Below are 16,372 nucleotides of genomic sequence, written 5' to 3' on the forward strand. Positions count from 1 at the left end.
TAAAGTCAATTTAATGAATCATAAGCAATTTTTTTCTTTTACAAATTTTCTGAAACCTTTGAACAGCAGTGTATATACTCCATCGTATTTAATAGAAAAGTTCTGTGTTTCAGCTCACTATGAAACATTTGATTCTAATTGTTCAATCAGGGTCTTTAAATCCGTTAACATTTTTGTATATAATAATAATATTATTGTCTAGTTCCACTGTGTTCCAGGGTCCATTTTAATGTCTAATTTATTTCTTTTTACATGAATGACCATATCTGTAATCCACATGCTTTTTGTTCCACAGCGTTTCCCATGTTCCTCCATCATTCTCCTTCTACTTCACTCTTTCTATCTCAATCCACTTTGCTTTTAAGTCTGCCTTCAAGTGTTTTCAGCTGTTTTTTCTCCAGCTGTGTGTGACAGTGATTGATGCTCCATACCATGTACTGAAAACACTTTAAACGTTCATTCTAGACGTCAAACGAGGGTCAGACCTGAATAATGAACCCTAACTGCATATTTTGTCACTGTGATACAAGTTTGCATTGCTTTATGTGTTTTAAAAGGGACCTATTATGCAAGATGTAAAATAAGTCTCTAGAGCAGAGATGCCCAAACTAGGGCCCGCAGGCCAAAGTTGGCTCATGGTAGCATTTGATTTGGCCCACCATCCAATCAGAGAAGAGTGTGGGGCAAATGCCTTAAACCAGGGGTGTCCACACTCGGTCCTGGAGGGCCAGTGTCCTGGAGAGTTTAGCTCCAACCCTAATCAAACACTCCTGAACAAGCTAATCAAGCTCTTACTAGGTATACTAGAAACTTCCAGGCAGGTGTGTTGAAGCAAGTTAGAGCTAAAGTCAGCAGGACAACAGCCCTCCAGGACCGACTTTGGACACCCCTGCCTTAAACTAAGGCCGTGATTTCAAATACAACACATAACCTTTTTTGATTGCTTTATTTTATAGCTGAGCTACAAAATAGCAATCTAATGTTTTAATTAAATGTAAATTAATCGGATTTTTGTAAATACTGTCAATATATGGACAGACAACAATGGCGAAGACATCAGCGAGACATCAAATCAAGGCAAAAACTGCTGCAGCTTGACTCGTTTATTTGGCATTAAACTCCATTCTGTTATAAACGGAATTGGTTTTGTTTTGTTATACCTTTATTCTAAATAAGCTGCATTAGTTAATATAAAGCAATGATTTCTAGTTATTTATTAAATAATATTAAATTACTCATGGCAATTCTTACATAATACAATTTGGAATATTTACCTTCGGCCTACAGGCCTCAGTCAAGTTTAGTTTTCGGCCCTTGGCAACCCTGCTCTAGAGTGTGTATGTGAAGTTTCAGCTCAAAGTAATGTTTTATAACTCTTTGAATTTTTGATCCAAAGTGTGGCATTGTGGCAAATTTAAATGAGATTTTTTAAAATTAAGCTTAAAATCCCAATGCATTAGTAATCGGTTGTTTTCACAGGACGTCATTGATGACGCGTGAAATTCAGATGTAGGGCAGGAAGTGATTTTTCTACATAGGAATCGCTATCAGAACATCAAAATGTTTGTGTTTTATGGTGTTTATAATGCCAAAATAAGAAATGCCGAACAGCTTTATAGTCTTCCAAAAGTTTTTGCTCATAAAGGGAATAAAGTTCAATAAATTGACAAAAAACTGAAAAAAGGGTGACATGTAATAAACATTTTTTCAATACATCCATGTGTAAAATTTTTTTTAAACGAGATAATTTTGACAGCACTGATAAAGATTATATACAGGCCTAGCTATGTCTATAAATACGTTAATGTGTCGTATAAAAAGATACAAAAAATATAAAAAGAGACAAACACCACCACACAAACAAACCCTGTCATGTGATCGCTGCAATGAGATCTCCATCTTGTTTTACAATAATCCAAGTCTGGCCTTTAGGCAGAATAAACAACCGTACCGTTAATATTGAGATGTGCAACAGCGGTGAATGTTGGTTGATGGTTAAGTTCATCGACAGAACAAAAAAGAAATGCAACCCTTATGACAGAACCAGACGGTTATTATTGTGCAAATGATGGCTGTTAAATTACAGACATTTACTGGAAAATAACAGACGTTTAATTACAGAAATTTACCGTAAAATAACAGACGTTTAATTACAGAAATTTCCTTACATTTAAATTTCCTGTAAACTTTTAACGTCTTTTATTTTATGGTACATTCCTGTAATTTAACAGCCATTATTTTATGTTTTTTTCCAGCACCCCAGCTAATAATATATAAATATGTATTTATAAAATAATGGATTTTTTTGTGTAGTATAGTAAACTATTAAACTGTAATAAATACTTTACGTTATTGTAAACTGTGGTGCATTGTGATGGTGTATAATTATAGCGTAGAAAACCGAAGCCTATTGAATAATTTATTACGACAGTTGTGATGTATCACAGCAACAATATAATTACTTTGACAGTTTAATTATCTATAGAAACACGACAATATTTACCATAGTATTTCTTTATGTAACGTAATAGCTAATCTACCACCGCGATGACAGACAAATATTGTTTAGTAGAATACTCTTCATGATATAAGGCTCTTGCTCCACATATGTGGTTATTTTCTATTTATATCTCCTTTGAAATATGGTAAAAATCGTGAAAACACGGACTTTCCTCCGTGTCTCCCATTCAGTTTTTGACTTCCTGCCCTTCATCTGAATGTCGCACGTCACCAGAACCACGTGATTGCAAACAACCTATACAGCAGATTCAAAACAGCTGCTTCTCACTCAGGGCTGTCTATGCTAATGAGGAAGAAATCATCACTAATGGGCGGGGCTTTCCCCCTTTTCCTATAACATGTACAAGGGAATGTCAATCAGAGTGTTTCTGCAGACTCTTTTCATCAAATGTGATTATAAAAAATAGATTTAATAAGTGTCCATTAGAAGCTGGATGTATTCACACACTGTAGCCACACTAGTAAAACACAGATAATATTTTTTTTGCATAATAGGTTTCCTTTAATATGCATGCAAGTGTGTGCAAAAACCTGTTAGATTGCAGGATATTCCCATATTGTATTTCTCTCTCTCCGCAGACGCCGGTCACACAGATTGGGACCTTCTAAAATTACTCAGGTGGACTTCTTGCCCAGAGAAGTGGTTTCCTACTGTAAAGAGACTCAGACACCGAACGCCGCTCATCACTCTGAAGGTAGAAGCTTAGAGGAATCTGCACTTTGCACATTATGGTGTGGAGAATGCAGCGTTCAAACTGTACTGCAGTTAGGATGGTGCAAAAACTGCTGACCTTTTGGTTCACTAGCTGTGTGAGCATTCCCTGCTAAAAAAAATCCTGCTTAAACCAGCCTAAGCTGGTTGGCTGGTTTTAGTTGGTTGACCAGGCTGGATTTAGAGGGGTTTTGGCCATTTCCTGGCTGGTTTCCAGCCATTTCCAGCCTGGTCTTAGCTGGTCAGGCTGGAAAAAGACCACCTAAAACCAACTAATACTAGCTTGATCAGTCTGGTTTAAGCTGGACACAGCTGGTTTTGGCTGGCCTCCCAGACTGGTTAGGCAGGTCAAGCTGGTTTTAGCTGGTCATCTCCCAGCCTGACCAGCTAAGACCAGGCTGGAAATAGCTGGATTTCAGCCTGGAAATGGCCAAAACCCCTCTAAAACTAGCCTGGTCAACCAGGTAAAACCAGCCAACCAGCTTAGGCTGGTTTAAGCTGGATTTTTCAGCAGGGTTTTCAAGGTGTCCGATGGGTGCTTAAAAAAGTTGATAAATCACTTTGCAGAAATTTAAGGCCCTTAAAACGTATTCAAAGTTCTCAAATGCTATGCTACAAGGTATAAAATTGTGTATCAAATGTGTTTGAATTCAGTCTGCTGTGTAGTTAATGAAGTCGATTACATCCTGCTAGATTTGACATCACGCTACTTTGGTTACTGCTGTTGTATTGGCGCCACCTAATGGAAGAGAGTGAATTAGCTTTTTTATTCAATGTATGAATAATATTTTAGTTGAGAGGATGTTATAACATAATTTAATTTCACTTTTTTTTACATCATCATTTTTAATGATTCAGTCTTTTTTAGATCACTATCTACTAATGTATGTTGACTCAGTGTGGATCATGATGATAGGGGAATTGTTGCCTCAGTCTGCGATAAAGCATATTAAAAAATATGTTCCTCATTTTATTGGTAGTTTTCTGATTTCTAAAATTCTAAAATATGGAATCTGCCAGTTTTCTATTAAATAGTCACAGTCAGTCATGAAAAATCAAGATCAGTGCATCAGTGTCATTATAGGTCACACGTGTCAAATCCAGTTTCTGGAGGGCCGCAGCTCTGCAGTTTAGCTTGAACCCTAATTAAACAGCCTTGAGTCCTTGAAGTTTGTTTGAAACCTACAGGTAAGTTTGTTGAAGCAGGGTTGGAACTAAACTGTGCAGAACTATGGCCCTCCAAGAACTAGATTTGACACCCCTGTTATAGATGATTGTGTTGAGTTGTATTAAATGGGAGTTTAAAGATTTGTTAATTCATTTAATTGTCACAGAGTTCGCTAAGGCTTGACATCTAGTTTTTTTTTAACTGGTTTAATTATTGTTTTGTAGTTCTCTTTCTTCTGAGCTACTAGTAGCGGGTTGGACCCACTTTTGCCTTCAGAACTGCTTTAATAATTTGTGGCATAGATTCAACAAGGTACTGGAAATACTCCTCAGAGATCTGTGGTACATATTTACATGACAGCAATACAGAGGGCCCATAGTCTGACAAAAAATATCCCCTACACCATTACACCACCACCAGCAACCTGAACTGTTGATACAACGCAGGACGGATCCATGGTTTCATGTTGTTGGGGTCAAATTCTCTGGCATTAACAAGGCGTTTGCACCTACAGAACCACCACTCACTGGATATTTTCTCTTTTTCAAACCATTCTCTGTAAACCCTAGAGATAGTTGTGCATGAAAATCCCAGTAGATCAGCAGTTTCTGAAATACTCAGACCAGCCAATCTGGCACCAACAACCATGCCATGTTCAAGTCACTGAAATCACCTTTCTTCCCCATTCTGATAATCGGTTTGAACTGCAGCAGATCGTCTTGACCACGTCTACATGCCTAAACCCATTGAGTTGCTACCTTGTGATTGGCTGATTAGGAATTTGTAGTAACAAGCAATTGGACAGGTGTACCTAATAAAGTGGCCGGTGAGTGCATACTGGTATAGTGGAATTTTTATTAATTTTAGTTTTACCTATTATTTGATTTCTTACACCAATAAGATCCATAATTGTAATTCTATTTTTTTATTTATTTTTAATCATGCAATTCTGAGTAAAAATGTGGGAAACTATCAGAAGAACTAAGATGAATGAATCATTTACATGTATTGCCCAGTGACTCTTTTTAATGATTTAACTTCATTCATCATAATATAATGTGGCATACTTTAAAAACAGCACTTTGTCAAGCTAACACGCTAATTACATACAAGAAGATTATTTCTGAAATTCAGAAAAGAGTTGAGCTTTTGTCACAGTTAGGTATTCCCCAAACTCTGAACTCCAAGCACATGAATTATGAGTGAAAAATAATGCTATTAATCAATTGTAAGTTTTCCGGCCAGCAACAGTGTGAGGTCATAACCAATGCTTAATCCACTTACGAAAATGATTTAATGAAAACATTTTTGCTGCTCTATTTTAGAGTTCAAACTATATTTTCTGTGAACTTGCATGATTTAATTACCAGGGCCCAGTTTAAAAAAAAAAATTATCTGGATAAAATTGGTGCAGATTACAAAATCCTATGTTTTGCTATTCAGGATTAACAGATCTATCTTACTTTTATGATAGTTTTTTTAAAGGAACATTGGGTTGGATTACTGTGATCCAAATACGAAATTTCAGCATTACCAAATCCTGTTTAAGCCTGGCTTATACTCGATGCGCCCGCTTGTTCGCTTGGGTGCGTGCAGCGAATGTGACATCATCATAGAGTTTGCAGATGTTCGCTTTGGGTGTGATCAACATGATTTCGGCTAGCAGTGCGCACAGCATTTTTAAGACTCGAGCCAACAGTTCACGCGGTGCCGCGTTTGATTTGAGTTAAATATAAAACACTTTGAAGAGATTTTGCCTGAGACATCTTTATGATCCGTAATCATAGAGATAACCAGATGAACAATAATTCTTGGCTAGAAATTGCAACAGCCGTGGGAAAGCAGAAGTTTTTGTTAAAAGGTTTAGAAAAACCTGAAGGATTAGTTTGTTAAGACCAAAATAGGTCATGGCAGAAGTGGAGACCTGTGTACACAATTACAGAATATGTTTTACCACCATAGGTTTTACACTGAGGTATATATAGCAATTTTGAATTTAAAACAATTTAATAATTACAAAACTATAATGAAGTCACAGAATTATTTCTGTGATAACTGGGAAGGAGTATTTGATTCTATCGGTTTACAATATACTGATGGCCTGTTTTTCTGGGCTATATTGGTGATAATGGTCAGGAATGTTGGACTATTATTGCATTTTTAGCATAAGTATAGGACAGAAACTAGCCGGACAGTAATGTGTGAACTGTGAAGCAGGCTAAATCTAATTAAACATCTGTATTTTATTTAGTAAGTGTACTTTTTTTTGGTTTTATTCTTGCCATAATATAATATATATTTGTAGAGCAGCTTATGTTCTGTTGTCTGAAAATATTTTTAAAACTTTAAAACGTAAAACTGTCCGAGATATGAACAAAAGAAAGTAATGCATCAAAGTTTGATTAAAAAAAATCTTGAATAGTTATTAAAATCCTTATAATCATTAAAATAATTAATAAAATCAATAAAAATAATTTGTTTAAAATATTGAATGATAGAATGATATTAATGATGTGACGTAGTTCGGTAAACTTCCTACTTCTCTGTTTATACGTCTGATTTTACAGTGGGTTTCTTTTGACCACCCCCTGTCGTTTTAAAGAATATCACAACGGCGAATGCGGCAAGCATAAAAGCCTCGTCCGTTTTGTGAGGTGCACGGCACGCACAGTCAGCGGAGGTGTGTGGTGCGGCACCAGGCGAAAGTATGAATCCAGCTTTACCAGAGCCTTCAGTGGAACAAACAGTGTAGCCTACTATAGGCAAAATACCAGTGGCCACAAACAGTCATTGTTTGTTTTAATGGTAAGAAACAGAAACACTGCAATCAACAAACATTTGACATTTTTAGTCTGTTCTAATACAATAATGCTTTGATATTATTTTGTTATTGTTGTTTACCATATCTCATTAGTTGTGACTTGCTTCAAGCTTCAAATATGAATTTATAAATCATCAGTAAACATTAAGATTGTGACCATTCAGTTTTTTATTTTATTTGGTTCAAAAAATCACAACTGAATCCACCCTTCTGATGGGACCAGGATAATCCTGTTTTTTTTTTTTTTTTTTGGATCAAATAGATCCCAATCTGAGTTCAAAGTTTTGAATAACCCACTGGACAGGTTTGATCTAAATTAAATGTAAGATTGGATTACATGGTCTGATCTCAATTCAACACCCGCCTGTAACTTTTAAAAAAACTCATTTAGTAAAAAATTTGATCCAATCCTTGATCCTACATCCCACTAGATTACTTTTTAAAATCTGGGCCCAGAGGATTTAGCGATTCCATAATCACAAAATCAAGCAAATCTCGCACATTTTTGTGGAGCTCATGTTTTTATTTCTAATATGCACAGATTTCCTGCATATTTTAGGCAGTCGGGAAACTGTTCAAATTCCAGCTGTGCATTGACAAAAACTGACATCATGACACTGCATATTCAAAGACTTTTAGCTAAAAACTTCTAGATATTGTATATATTCGTCTGTCATCATACCAGGGGTGGATTCAGTGATTTGGGGGCCCTACACAACTCCAGCCATGGGGCCCAAGTCCTGAAATGGACTTTTTCTACTTTAATTTAATTTAATTTATTTTGCTGATGCAAGCAAGATGAAGCTGTTTTATTGTAAAGTTTAACGATCAGTAAAAAATAGTATACATTAGCAGCAAATATATCAGCTTATTATAATTATAAAAAAATAGAATTAAGTCATTAATTCTCATTAATCTTTTCTTTACTGTATAACTTACATATTTTGATTAAAGAGCATCGAATGAATCTCATTTTATTTTGATTTTTTTTATTTCGATTACATTAAATAACAGGTGTCACTTTAAAAATGCACACATCTAAAGGCCTGTGCACACCGGGACGCTTTTTGCTCGCGTTTTCCGTCGTCGTTTAATGCCTGGTGACTAAATAAAGGACGTCGATTTGATCGTGCACACAAACGAGCTAAACGGCAGGCGCAAAAGCATCATTAAAAAAAAATAAACGCCTCATGCTCGTTTTTTTGTTTTGACACACCGGGTCTAAACCTTCTCTACCAATAAGATTGCCACTTTTGTTCACGTGCACGAAGCTGCTGAAGTTACTGTAAACAGCACTTGTAGGCACTCAATAGCAAAACTGTGAATGCAAGCGCACACTGAAGATGTCCAGAGGCGATATGAACGTGGAGCTGCTTATTGCACTGGTGAACAATAATCATTTCATCATCGCTAGAGCTGAAGCTGCTACTTGAACCGTCCATGCTTGTTCGAGTCGTCAGTAACTTTTAACAACAAGCGTGTGAACTTCCTCTCTTCCTCTTCTTCTGTGTTATAAGCAGGTGTCATAGGCTGAAAGTTGTGTAGCGCCATCTAAGGTCAATGAGTGATTTTGCATACTCTTCTGCTTGACGCTAGTAAAAATCGCTTGGGTTTGAATCCGGAAAAACGTCTCGCAAAACGCTGAAGATAAACGCAAACGAAAAGCGTCCTGGTGTGTACGAGCCTTAAAGTTACAATGAAAGCATTTGATCGCTTTCCTAACTTTTTATGCTCATTTAGACCTAAATTAGTTTTGTTTAAAAAAAAAAGCACCAAGTTCAATCTTTAGATGTTATTATTATTAATTATAAGCATATGTCTGTTGAAACAGGCACCCAAAACCCAGACTCTCGCTCTGCTTCAAATTGCGTGTACAGAATTTGTTTGGGAAATTGCGTCTATTTATCACTATGGAGCATGTCAGCTGACAGTCACGCACTGCTATATGACTGTTTTGAAGATTGCATAGGAGGGGCGCCGGCACCTGTAATGAAAAGGAAAGGCAATCCCGCCGTTTTTATATTTATTTCAAAGTGTTTTCATGCCTAAATAAAACTAAAAGCACAGGTCAGACTCACATTTAAGAGCAAGGGAAGGCCCCTGGTGGTTCGCGGGTATGGGTTGCGTTTAAGGAGGATCGGCTCTTTAATGTTTATTGCCACCCTTCAGAGAAAGACTGAAAATACCAACCCAGGCTCATTCTGACGTTTCTGGACACCGCGAAATACATCCCGAGAGGTACGTATTTGTGAAGCTTTTGTTTTCGTGAATCCGCGAGAGGCCACTGTGTGCACGTTTTCGCATCTTGAACGTCTCTCGTATAAAGCCACCGGAGGTCGATGTCGAGTGACCGCCTGTCTGACTGACTGAATGATTGACTGGGCGACCGGCCAATAGGCTGACCCACCCTTCTTCTCCTCCTTTCCTAAACCCAACGGGTTTTACCGATTGACCCGCCCGCCCGCCCACTTGCTTCCCTAAACCCAAACAAGGATATACAAAAGCCGTCCAGAAAAAGAAAAGCCCTCGTCTGATTTTGATCACGTTTTCGGATTTCACCACATTCTCACCCTGTTATGAACTTGTTCACTTTATCTTTTGGATTTTGTTTTTGTCTTACCTGATTTCCTGGAACAGCTCTTTCCCGGACTCGAACCCAGTCGTTGCAGTCGCTGCGGTCAGCTCCTCTCCGCCGACATACACGACGAGCTAACTGGACAAACTGGTTGCGGCGGGAAAGCCCTCCACACAGAGGTAAGCTGTCAGCCGGTGAGCGCGAAGAGGAGCGGTGTCACACTGCCCCCTAGCGTTCGCTTAAAAAAATGAAATGCAACCATACGTACCTCCGGCTATGTAAATCACGGCCTCCAGAAACGTCAACGAGACTACGTTTTCAGAATGAGCTTGGGTTGCAACATACAGGAGAAATAAGGAAAAATACTTTTATGGGATGATAGAACTGTAAAATACAGGATAATCCCGGGAAAAATGTGAGGATTGACACGTTTTCAGAGAAAAACAATAAAAGAAACGCAAGTTTAGCAAACACTCTTCAAGAAATCTTTTAAATTAGTCTCAAATGTCTGAAATGCTTTTTTTTTTCGTGAAATCCTGGAGGGACTGAATTACGAATGTTCATGTCCTCGCCTTGTCACTCACCGTTAAGATCTGCAATAGCTTATTCGTGTAGTAGTGTTATCTGTATTCAATCAAACATCGGCAATTTGGGATTTCATGGTAAAACAGTTCAGGATGAGCTGGGAAATTGAAACGGGCTGCTCCTCGAAGAGCTTTGATTCAGGGCTGTCAGGTGGCCTGTCAGATCTGCTGAAGAGCTCCAAACCTGCGCAGATTAAGATTCATTTGACCGGCCGCAGCCTCCATTTCCGGAGCGGAGAGCGCATTTCTGAAAAGAGATGCCTGCACATCAGTGGCTCTGCTGGAGACGGCAGAACAGTAACGGCATTGAGTCAGGCTTTAAGTGGATGCAGACGGGTAATTCAAGATGGCTTCTATCATCAGGACATCACTTGGAGTTGTGCCTGTGCGTTTTTGGGGAGGGCCGCCGATTTACTCTTGGCTTTCTGTTGAGATTGTTGGCTCCTCTATCAGTTCAGGTGCATGACTTTCAAAAGACAGGGTGCCAGTTTCTGAACACATCTATATTTCAATAGTAATATATCTGGATCTGGTTAAAGGGAGTTTAAATTGTAAATTGTTTTGTCATCATGTTGTTCCTTTCATGCTTGTAGTATATTTTAGGTAGTAGTTAGTAGTATAGGACATTAAAGGGATCGCTCACTAAAAAATGGAAATTTAATCACTAGTTACTTTACTTGTTCCAAACCTGTTTGAGTTTTTCTTCTGTTGAACAGAAAAGATGTGTGCGAATGAGAGTGGGTTGCGGCTGGAAGGGCATCCGTTGCGTAAAAAATATGCTGAATAAGTTGGCGGTTCATTCTGCTGTGGCGACCGCTGATTAATAAATGGTTTTAGCCGAAATGAAAATGTATGAATAAATGAACATATTTAGACATGGAAAGATAATAAAAGTAAAGGTTATTATGCTACAATACATCACAGTTTACTGTAGTAAAAACTAAAGCACTACCGTCTGTATTACAGTTTATCAATTCACTATAGTTAATAGTATGCTGTTGTACTCAGTAAGAAAGTGTTGAAAATAATGTATAAAAATATGTATATTGTAAATACAGTATTAATACTATAGTATGGTTCAAAAACACTAGGTTACATTGTTTACTGTAAATTGCAATAGTATTTGTTCATGGGGTTTAAATATTAAATATTTAAAACATATTTTGGGGGGTTTCAGCTTATATGAAGGATTCATTAACAAAAACATAACTTCTTTATTAATTTTCATAAATTCTGTGCTTATTGTGCATTGAATAATAAGTTGTAAGTTGCATTAAATAAAGGAATTAAGAAAATCTGAAAAACTGAAATATCTATCGAAATCAATTAAATTAATTCTGCATTTATGTCTAGAAAATGTTTAGTTTTCATTTGGTGTGACTGAAAATCTAAATATCTCATTCTAAAAATCTAAATATGTATGTAAACAAGTTTGAACATGCTCCTTTTTGTTATGTTTGCAAAAAAATAAAATAAAAAAATCAGCATAATTGAGCACACCTCATTTTTGAAAATGAATATTTTTGTCCATTTATCAGTGAATATAAGCAATGTATTTTGGTGCATTTAAACAAAATAGATTTATTAAACCTATATTAAATAAAATAATATTTTAGTCACCAAACATATTTAGAAATTAAAAGATAATGTAATTTAATTCAAGCAAAATATTGCAAAAATAGATTACAACCTACACATTTAAACTAAATTCTTCATATTTTTTTTTTTTGCTTCTCTTTATTTTTTTTCTTTTTAAAAAAATACTATTTATTTAATATTTCTCTATAACATATACATTTGGGTGTACTCGTTTTTGGACCGTATTAAAAGTTATTTTGTTAGATAAGCTTCACATTTGGCTTCAGTACTGACTAATCTAATGTATATGCACAAATATAATATTGTATAGCTTCCTATCAAAGATATGAATTTAAAAGAGAGATTTGTGAAGGTTATACTCATATATGCTGATTACTGTAAGTAAATATTCCACAGTTGTTTTTGTTAGAAGAACACAAATTTCTGACTATAAGCAAAGACTATAGTATATACAAGACATGTCGCTCATCTTTTTGAAGAGTGGAAAAGTGTAACGGTCAATATGGTGAATAAAGCCCCGTCTACTACTACTACAGGAGCCAATCATCAATGGATATATGGTGAAAAAAGCCCACCTTCTAGTAGAGGAGCCAATCATCTATCGTTATAGACTGATGATACTCTAGTGGAGGGGCTTGGACCAGACGTGAGTTTCTGCCGATTTTGTGTGATTTGGAAGTTTAGAAATTAAAGTAAATAGACAGTTGTTGTTGAATTTTATTGATGAATCCTAATATTAAATTCAATCGTAAGTTTTTGATGTTTCCCCATTCAAACAGAATGCCCAAGCATACTGCCCGAGAAGCGTTTCAAAGATGGCGGCTTAGTAAAATGACTTGCCTTAAAGAGACTTTGCTATAAAGCATCTTTAAGTCTCTTATTTATTACTTTTCCATGATGTTACATGTTCTTAATGGAAGTGAAATAAAGGTTTCACAAGCGAGTTTTTACAGCCATTTTGTAGCCTGGAGAACTTTTTTCAGTAACCTGTTCTTTGAAGAGAAAGTTCACCCAAAAATTCAGCTATTTATTTGTTCAAAATCAGTTTGTGTTCTTCTGTCAAACACAAAAGAAGATATTTTGAAGAATGATGGTTGCTGGTATGCATTGGTTTCCAAAGAATTTTTTTTTTCATATTATGGAAGTCAATATGTACCAGCAACCAGCATTCTTCAAAATATCTTTTGTGTTTGACAGATGCTTTCATGCATCTAAATTTAAAAGCAGAAACTCATAAAGGGTTAAAACCACAAAATAAATAATGAGGTCATTTCAGTGTACATTTTTTCAAACATTAAAAAAAAAGTTGACCCCTATAAACATTTTTTTCCCCCTCTATAAAAACAAAACAAACAAAAAAATTGTTGAATGGAAACTTTTTGGTTCCTCTCAATTTTTCAGTAAACAGTTAAAATAAACATTTTTCCACTGTAAAAAAATAACATTTTTATTTAAATCTTTTTTTTTTCAAGGAAATTTTCAATGGACGGTAAATTCTCCTTTTTAAAGTGAAAAAAAAAAGATTTATTAAACCTATATTTAATAAAATAATATTTTAATCACCAAACATATTTAGAAATTAAAAGATAATACAATTTAGTTCAAGCAAAATATTGCAAAAATAAATTACAACCTACACATTTAAACTAGATGTTCATGCTCTCTGCTTGAGCACATGAATAATAGATATTAGAAACATATTGAGGATATATACACTTACTGGCCACTTTATTAGGTACACCTCACTATTACAGGGTTGGACACCTTTTTGCCTCCAGAACTGCTTTAATCCTTCATGGCATAGATTCAACAAGGTACTGGAAATATTCCTCAGAGATGACATGATAGCATCATGCAGTTGCTGCAGATTTGTCGGCTGCACATCCATGATGTGAATCTCCCGTTCCACCATATCCCAAAGGTGCTCTATTGGATTGACATGTGGTGACTGTGGAGGCCATTTGAGTACAGTGAACTCGTTATCATGTTCAAGAAAATAGTCTGAGATGATTAGTGGTTTATGAAATGGTGCGTTATCCTGCTCAAAGTAGCCATCAGAAAATGGGAACACAGTGGTCATAAAGGGATGGACATGAGATCAGCAGTTTCTGAAATACTCAGACCAGCCAGAACTGCAGCAGATCATCTTGACCATGTCTACATGCCTAAATGCATTGAGTTGCTGCTCTGTGATTGGCTGATTACAGATTTGCTTTAACAAGCAGTTGGACAAAGTGGCCGGTGGTTATTATAGTATGTTTTTATTTGAGTTTTTATAAATATTCTTCAAGAAAAAACCCTTTTTAAAAAAAAATAATTATTAAAGAATTTTCAATTGCAGTGTTATACAGCAGTTCAGATGGCTGTGAATACACAAACACAGTCTTAGACACACATTTGTAAAGTACAGTTTGCAAGACAATCACCGTGATCCAATTCTGACATTCAACAATATCTGTTCTAGTGTTTGCATACCAGTGTTGTAAATGCCAATGATGTTTAGCACCAACCATGGTGATGTTATTTACCGTAGACAATCCAAATGTCAGCTTGTAGGACACAAAAACTAAAACACAGTGATAAAGTGCCATCGACCACCCTCACTGTTAATTCCCAAACAACTACGACTTCTTTAAGCGGTTAAATAGTACTTCATGCAGCGCCATACACTATTAATAAAAGCCCTCCAGCTGATTGATTTATGAAATGTGAAAGTGCTTAATCAAAGCCACTTTTGCTTGTTTGTAAAAGAATAATGTCAGGATATTTCTCCTTATTAGTTTAAGTGTGGTTCCTACCACAAAGACGTCTTGGCTTCCACGGCGGTTAACTGGAGGCAGCAGCCAGCGCTCTAATGTACTCCATCATATATCTGAAGCCAATCATATTTAAAGCGTCATATTTCAATTACATTTTCAAATTTATAGCCTTGTTAAAATGAAGCTCGCGTAGAGCTCGGCTAATTTGATTGCATCCCGCCAGACTCAGGAGCCAGGCCTGGTATAAAATGCAGATGGCTTGAAAAGCACCCTAAACATCTCCATATGGACGGGACCCCCTAACAAGCGGCGTTTGCTGGATTTGCATGACATCGCTCGCTGGTAGCTGCGCATTTGCTTTCCTCTGACTTGAGTTAGAAAATACTGTGTGTTTTGTGCAACAGACTTTTCAGTGCTGGGGATAATTAGTTACAAAGTTAGTAGTTACTGAATTAAATTATTTTTCTTGAACTTGTACTTGAAATATGACAGAACAAAATGAAAGAAATTGATTATTTTTCATTTTTAGATTTTTAGTTAATTACAGTTACTTAGAATGTGCTTGCCTTAACAATACTGTACACGTCTGTATTTTTATCCATCCATCCATCATTATTTCTATTTACTGTTTCATCTATCCATCTGTCCATCCATCTATCATTATTTCTATTTACCGTTCCATCCATCTGTCCATCATCCATCCATCCACCCACCCATCTATCATTATTTCTATTTACTGTTTCATCTATCCATCTGTCCATCTATCTATCTATCCATCCATCCATCTATCATTATTTCTATTTACTGTTCCATCCAGCTGTCCATCATCCATTCATCCATCCATCCATCCATCCCTCCATCCATCATAATTTCTATTTACTGTTCCATCCATCCATCCATCCACCCACCCATCTATCATTATTTCTATTTACTGTTCCATCCAGCTGTCCATCATCCATCCATCCATCATAATTTCTATTTACTGTTCCATCCATCCATTAATCCATTAATCCATCCATCCATCCATCATTATTTCTATTTACTGTTCCATCCATCCATCCCTCCATCCATCCATCCATCCATCCATCCATCCATCCATCTATCCATCAATCTATTGCTGTTTCTATCTACTGTTCCATCCATCCATCCATCCATTGTTATTTATGTACAACCATCCATCCATCCATTCGTCCATCCATCCATCCATACATTTATCCATCCATACTTACATAAATCCTTCCATCCTTTTATCATTTCTATCCATCCATCCATCCATCCATCCATCCATCCATCCATCCACCGTCCATCCATCCTTCCATCCATTCATCAATCTATTGCTGTTTCTATCTACTGTTCCATCCATCCATCCATTCATCTATTGTTTCTGTCCATCTATCATCCATCTATCCACCCATCCGTTGTTGTTTTCACCCATCCATCCCTCCATCCATCCATTGTTATTTCTGTCCAACCATCCACTCGTCCATCCATACATTTATCCATCCATACATACATAAATCCTTCCATCATTTCTATCCATCCATCCATCCATTCTTCCATCCATCCATCCGTACATACATGCATAAATCCTTCCATCCTTCCATCATTTATATCTATCCATCCGTCCATCCATC

The 16,372-nt window shown here is 36.5% G+C and overlaps 1 protein-coding gene across 5 annotated transcripts in view; it reads left to right on the forward strand.

Annotated features, from left to right (window-relative positions):
- dync1i1a (dynein cytoplasmic 1 intermediate chain 1a) overlaps nucleotides 1-16,372 on the forward strand; it is a 186,054-nt gene that overhangs the window by 52,247 nt on the left and 117,435 nt on the right. For all 5 annotated transcript variants that reach the window (XM_073931923.1, XM_073931925.1, XM_073931924.1 and 2 more), the window contains one exon: nucleotides 3,100-3,215. In XM_073931923.1, coding sequence (XP_073788024.1) covers nucleotides 3,100-3,215 — 116 coding nt within the window. The remainder of the gene's footprint in view (nucleotides 1-3,099; nucleotides 3,216-16,372) is intronic.

Source organism: Danio rerio, chromosome 19, assembly GCF_049306965.1.
Source record: "Danio rerio strain Tuebingen ecotype United States chromosome 19, GRCz12tu, whole genome shotgun sequence".
NCBI lineage: Eukaryota > Metazoa > Chordata > Actinopteri > Cypriniformes > Danionidae > Danio > Danio rerio.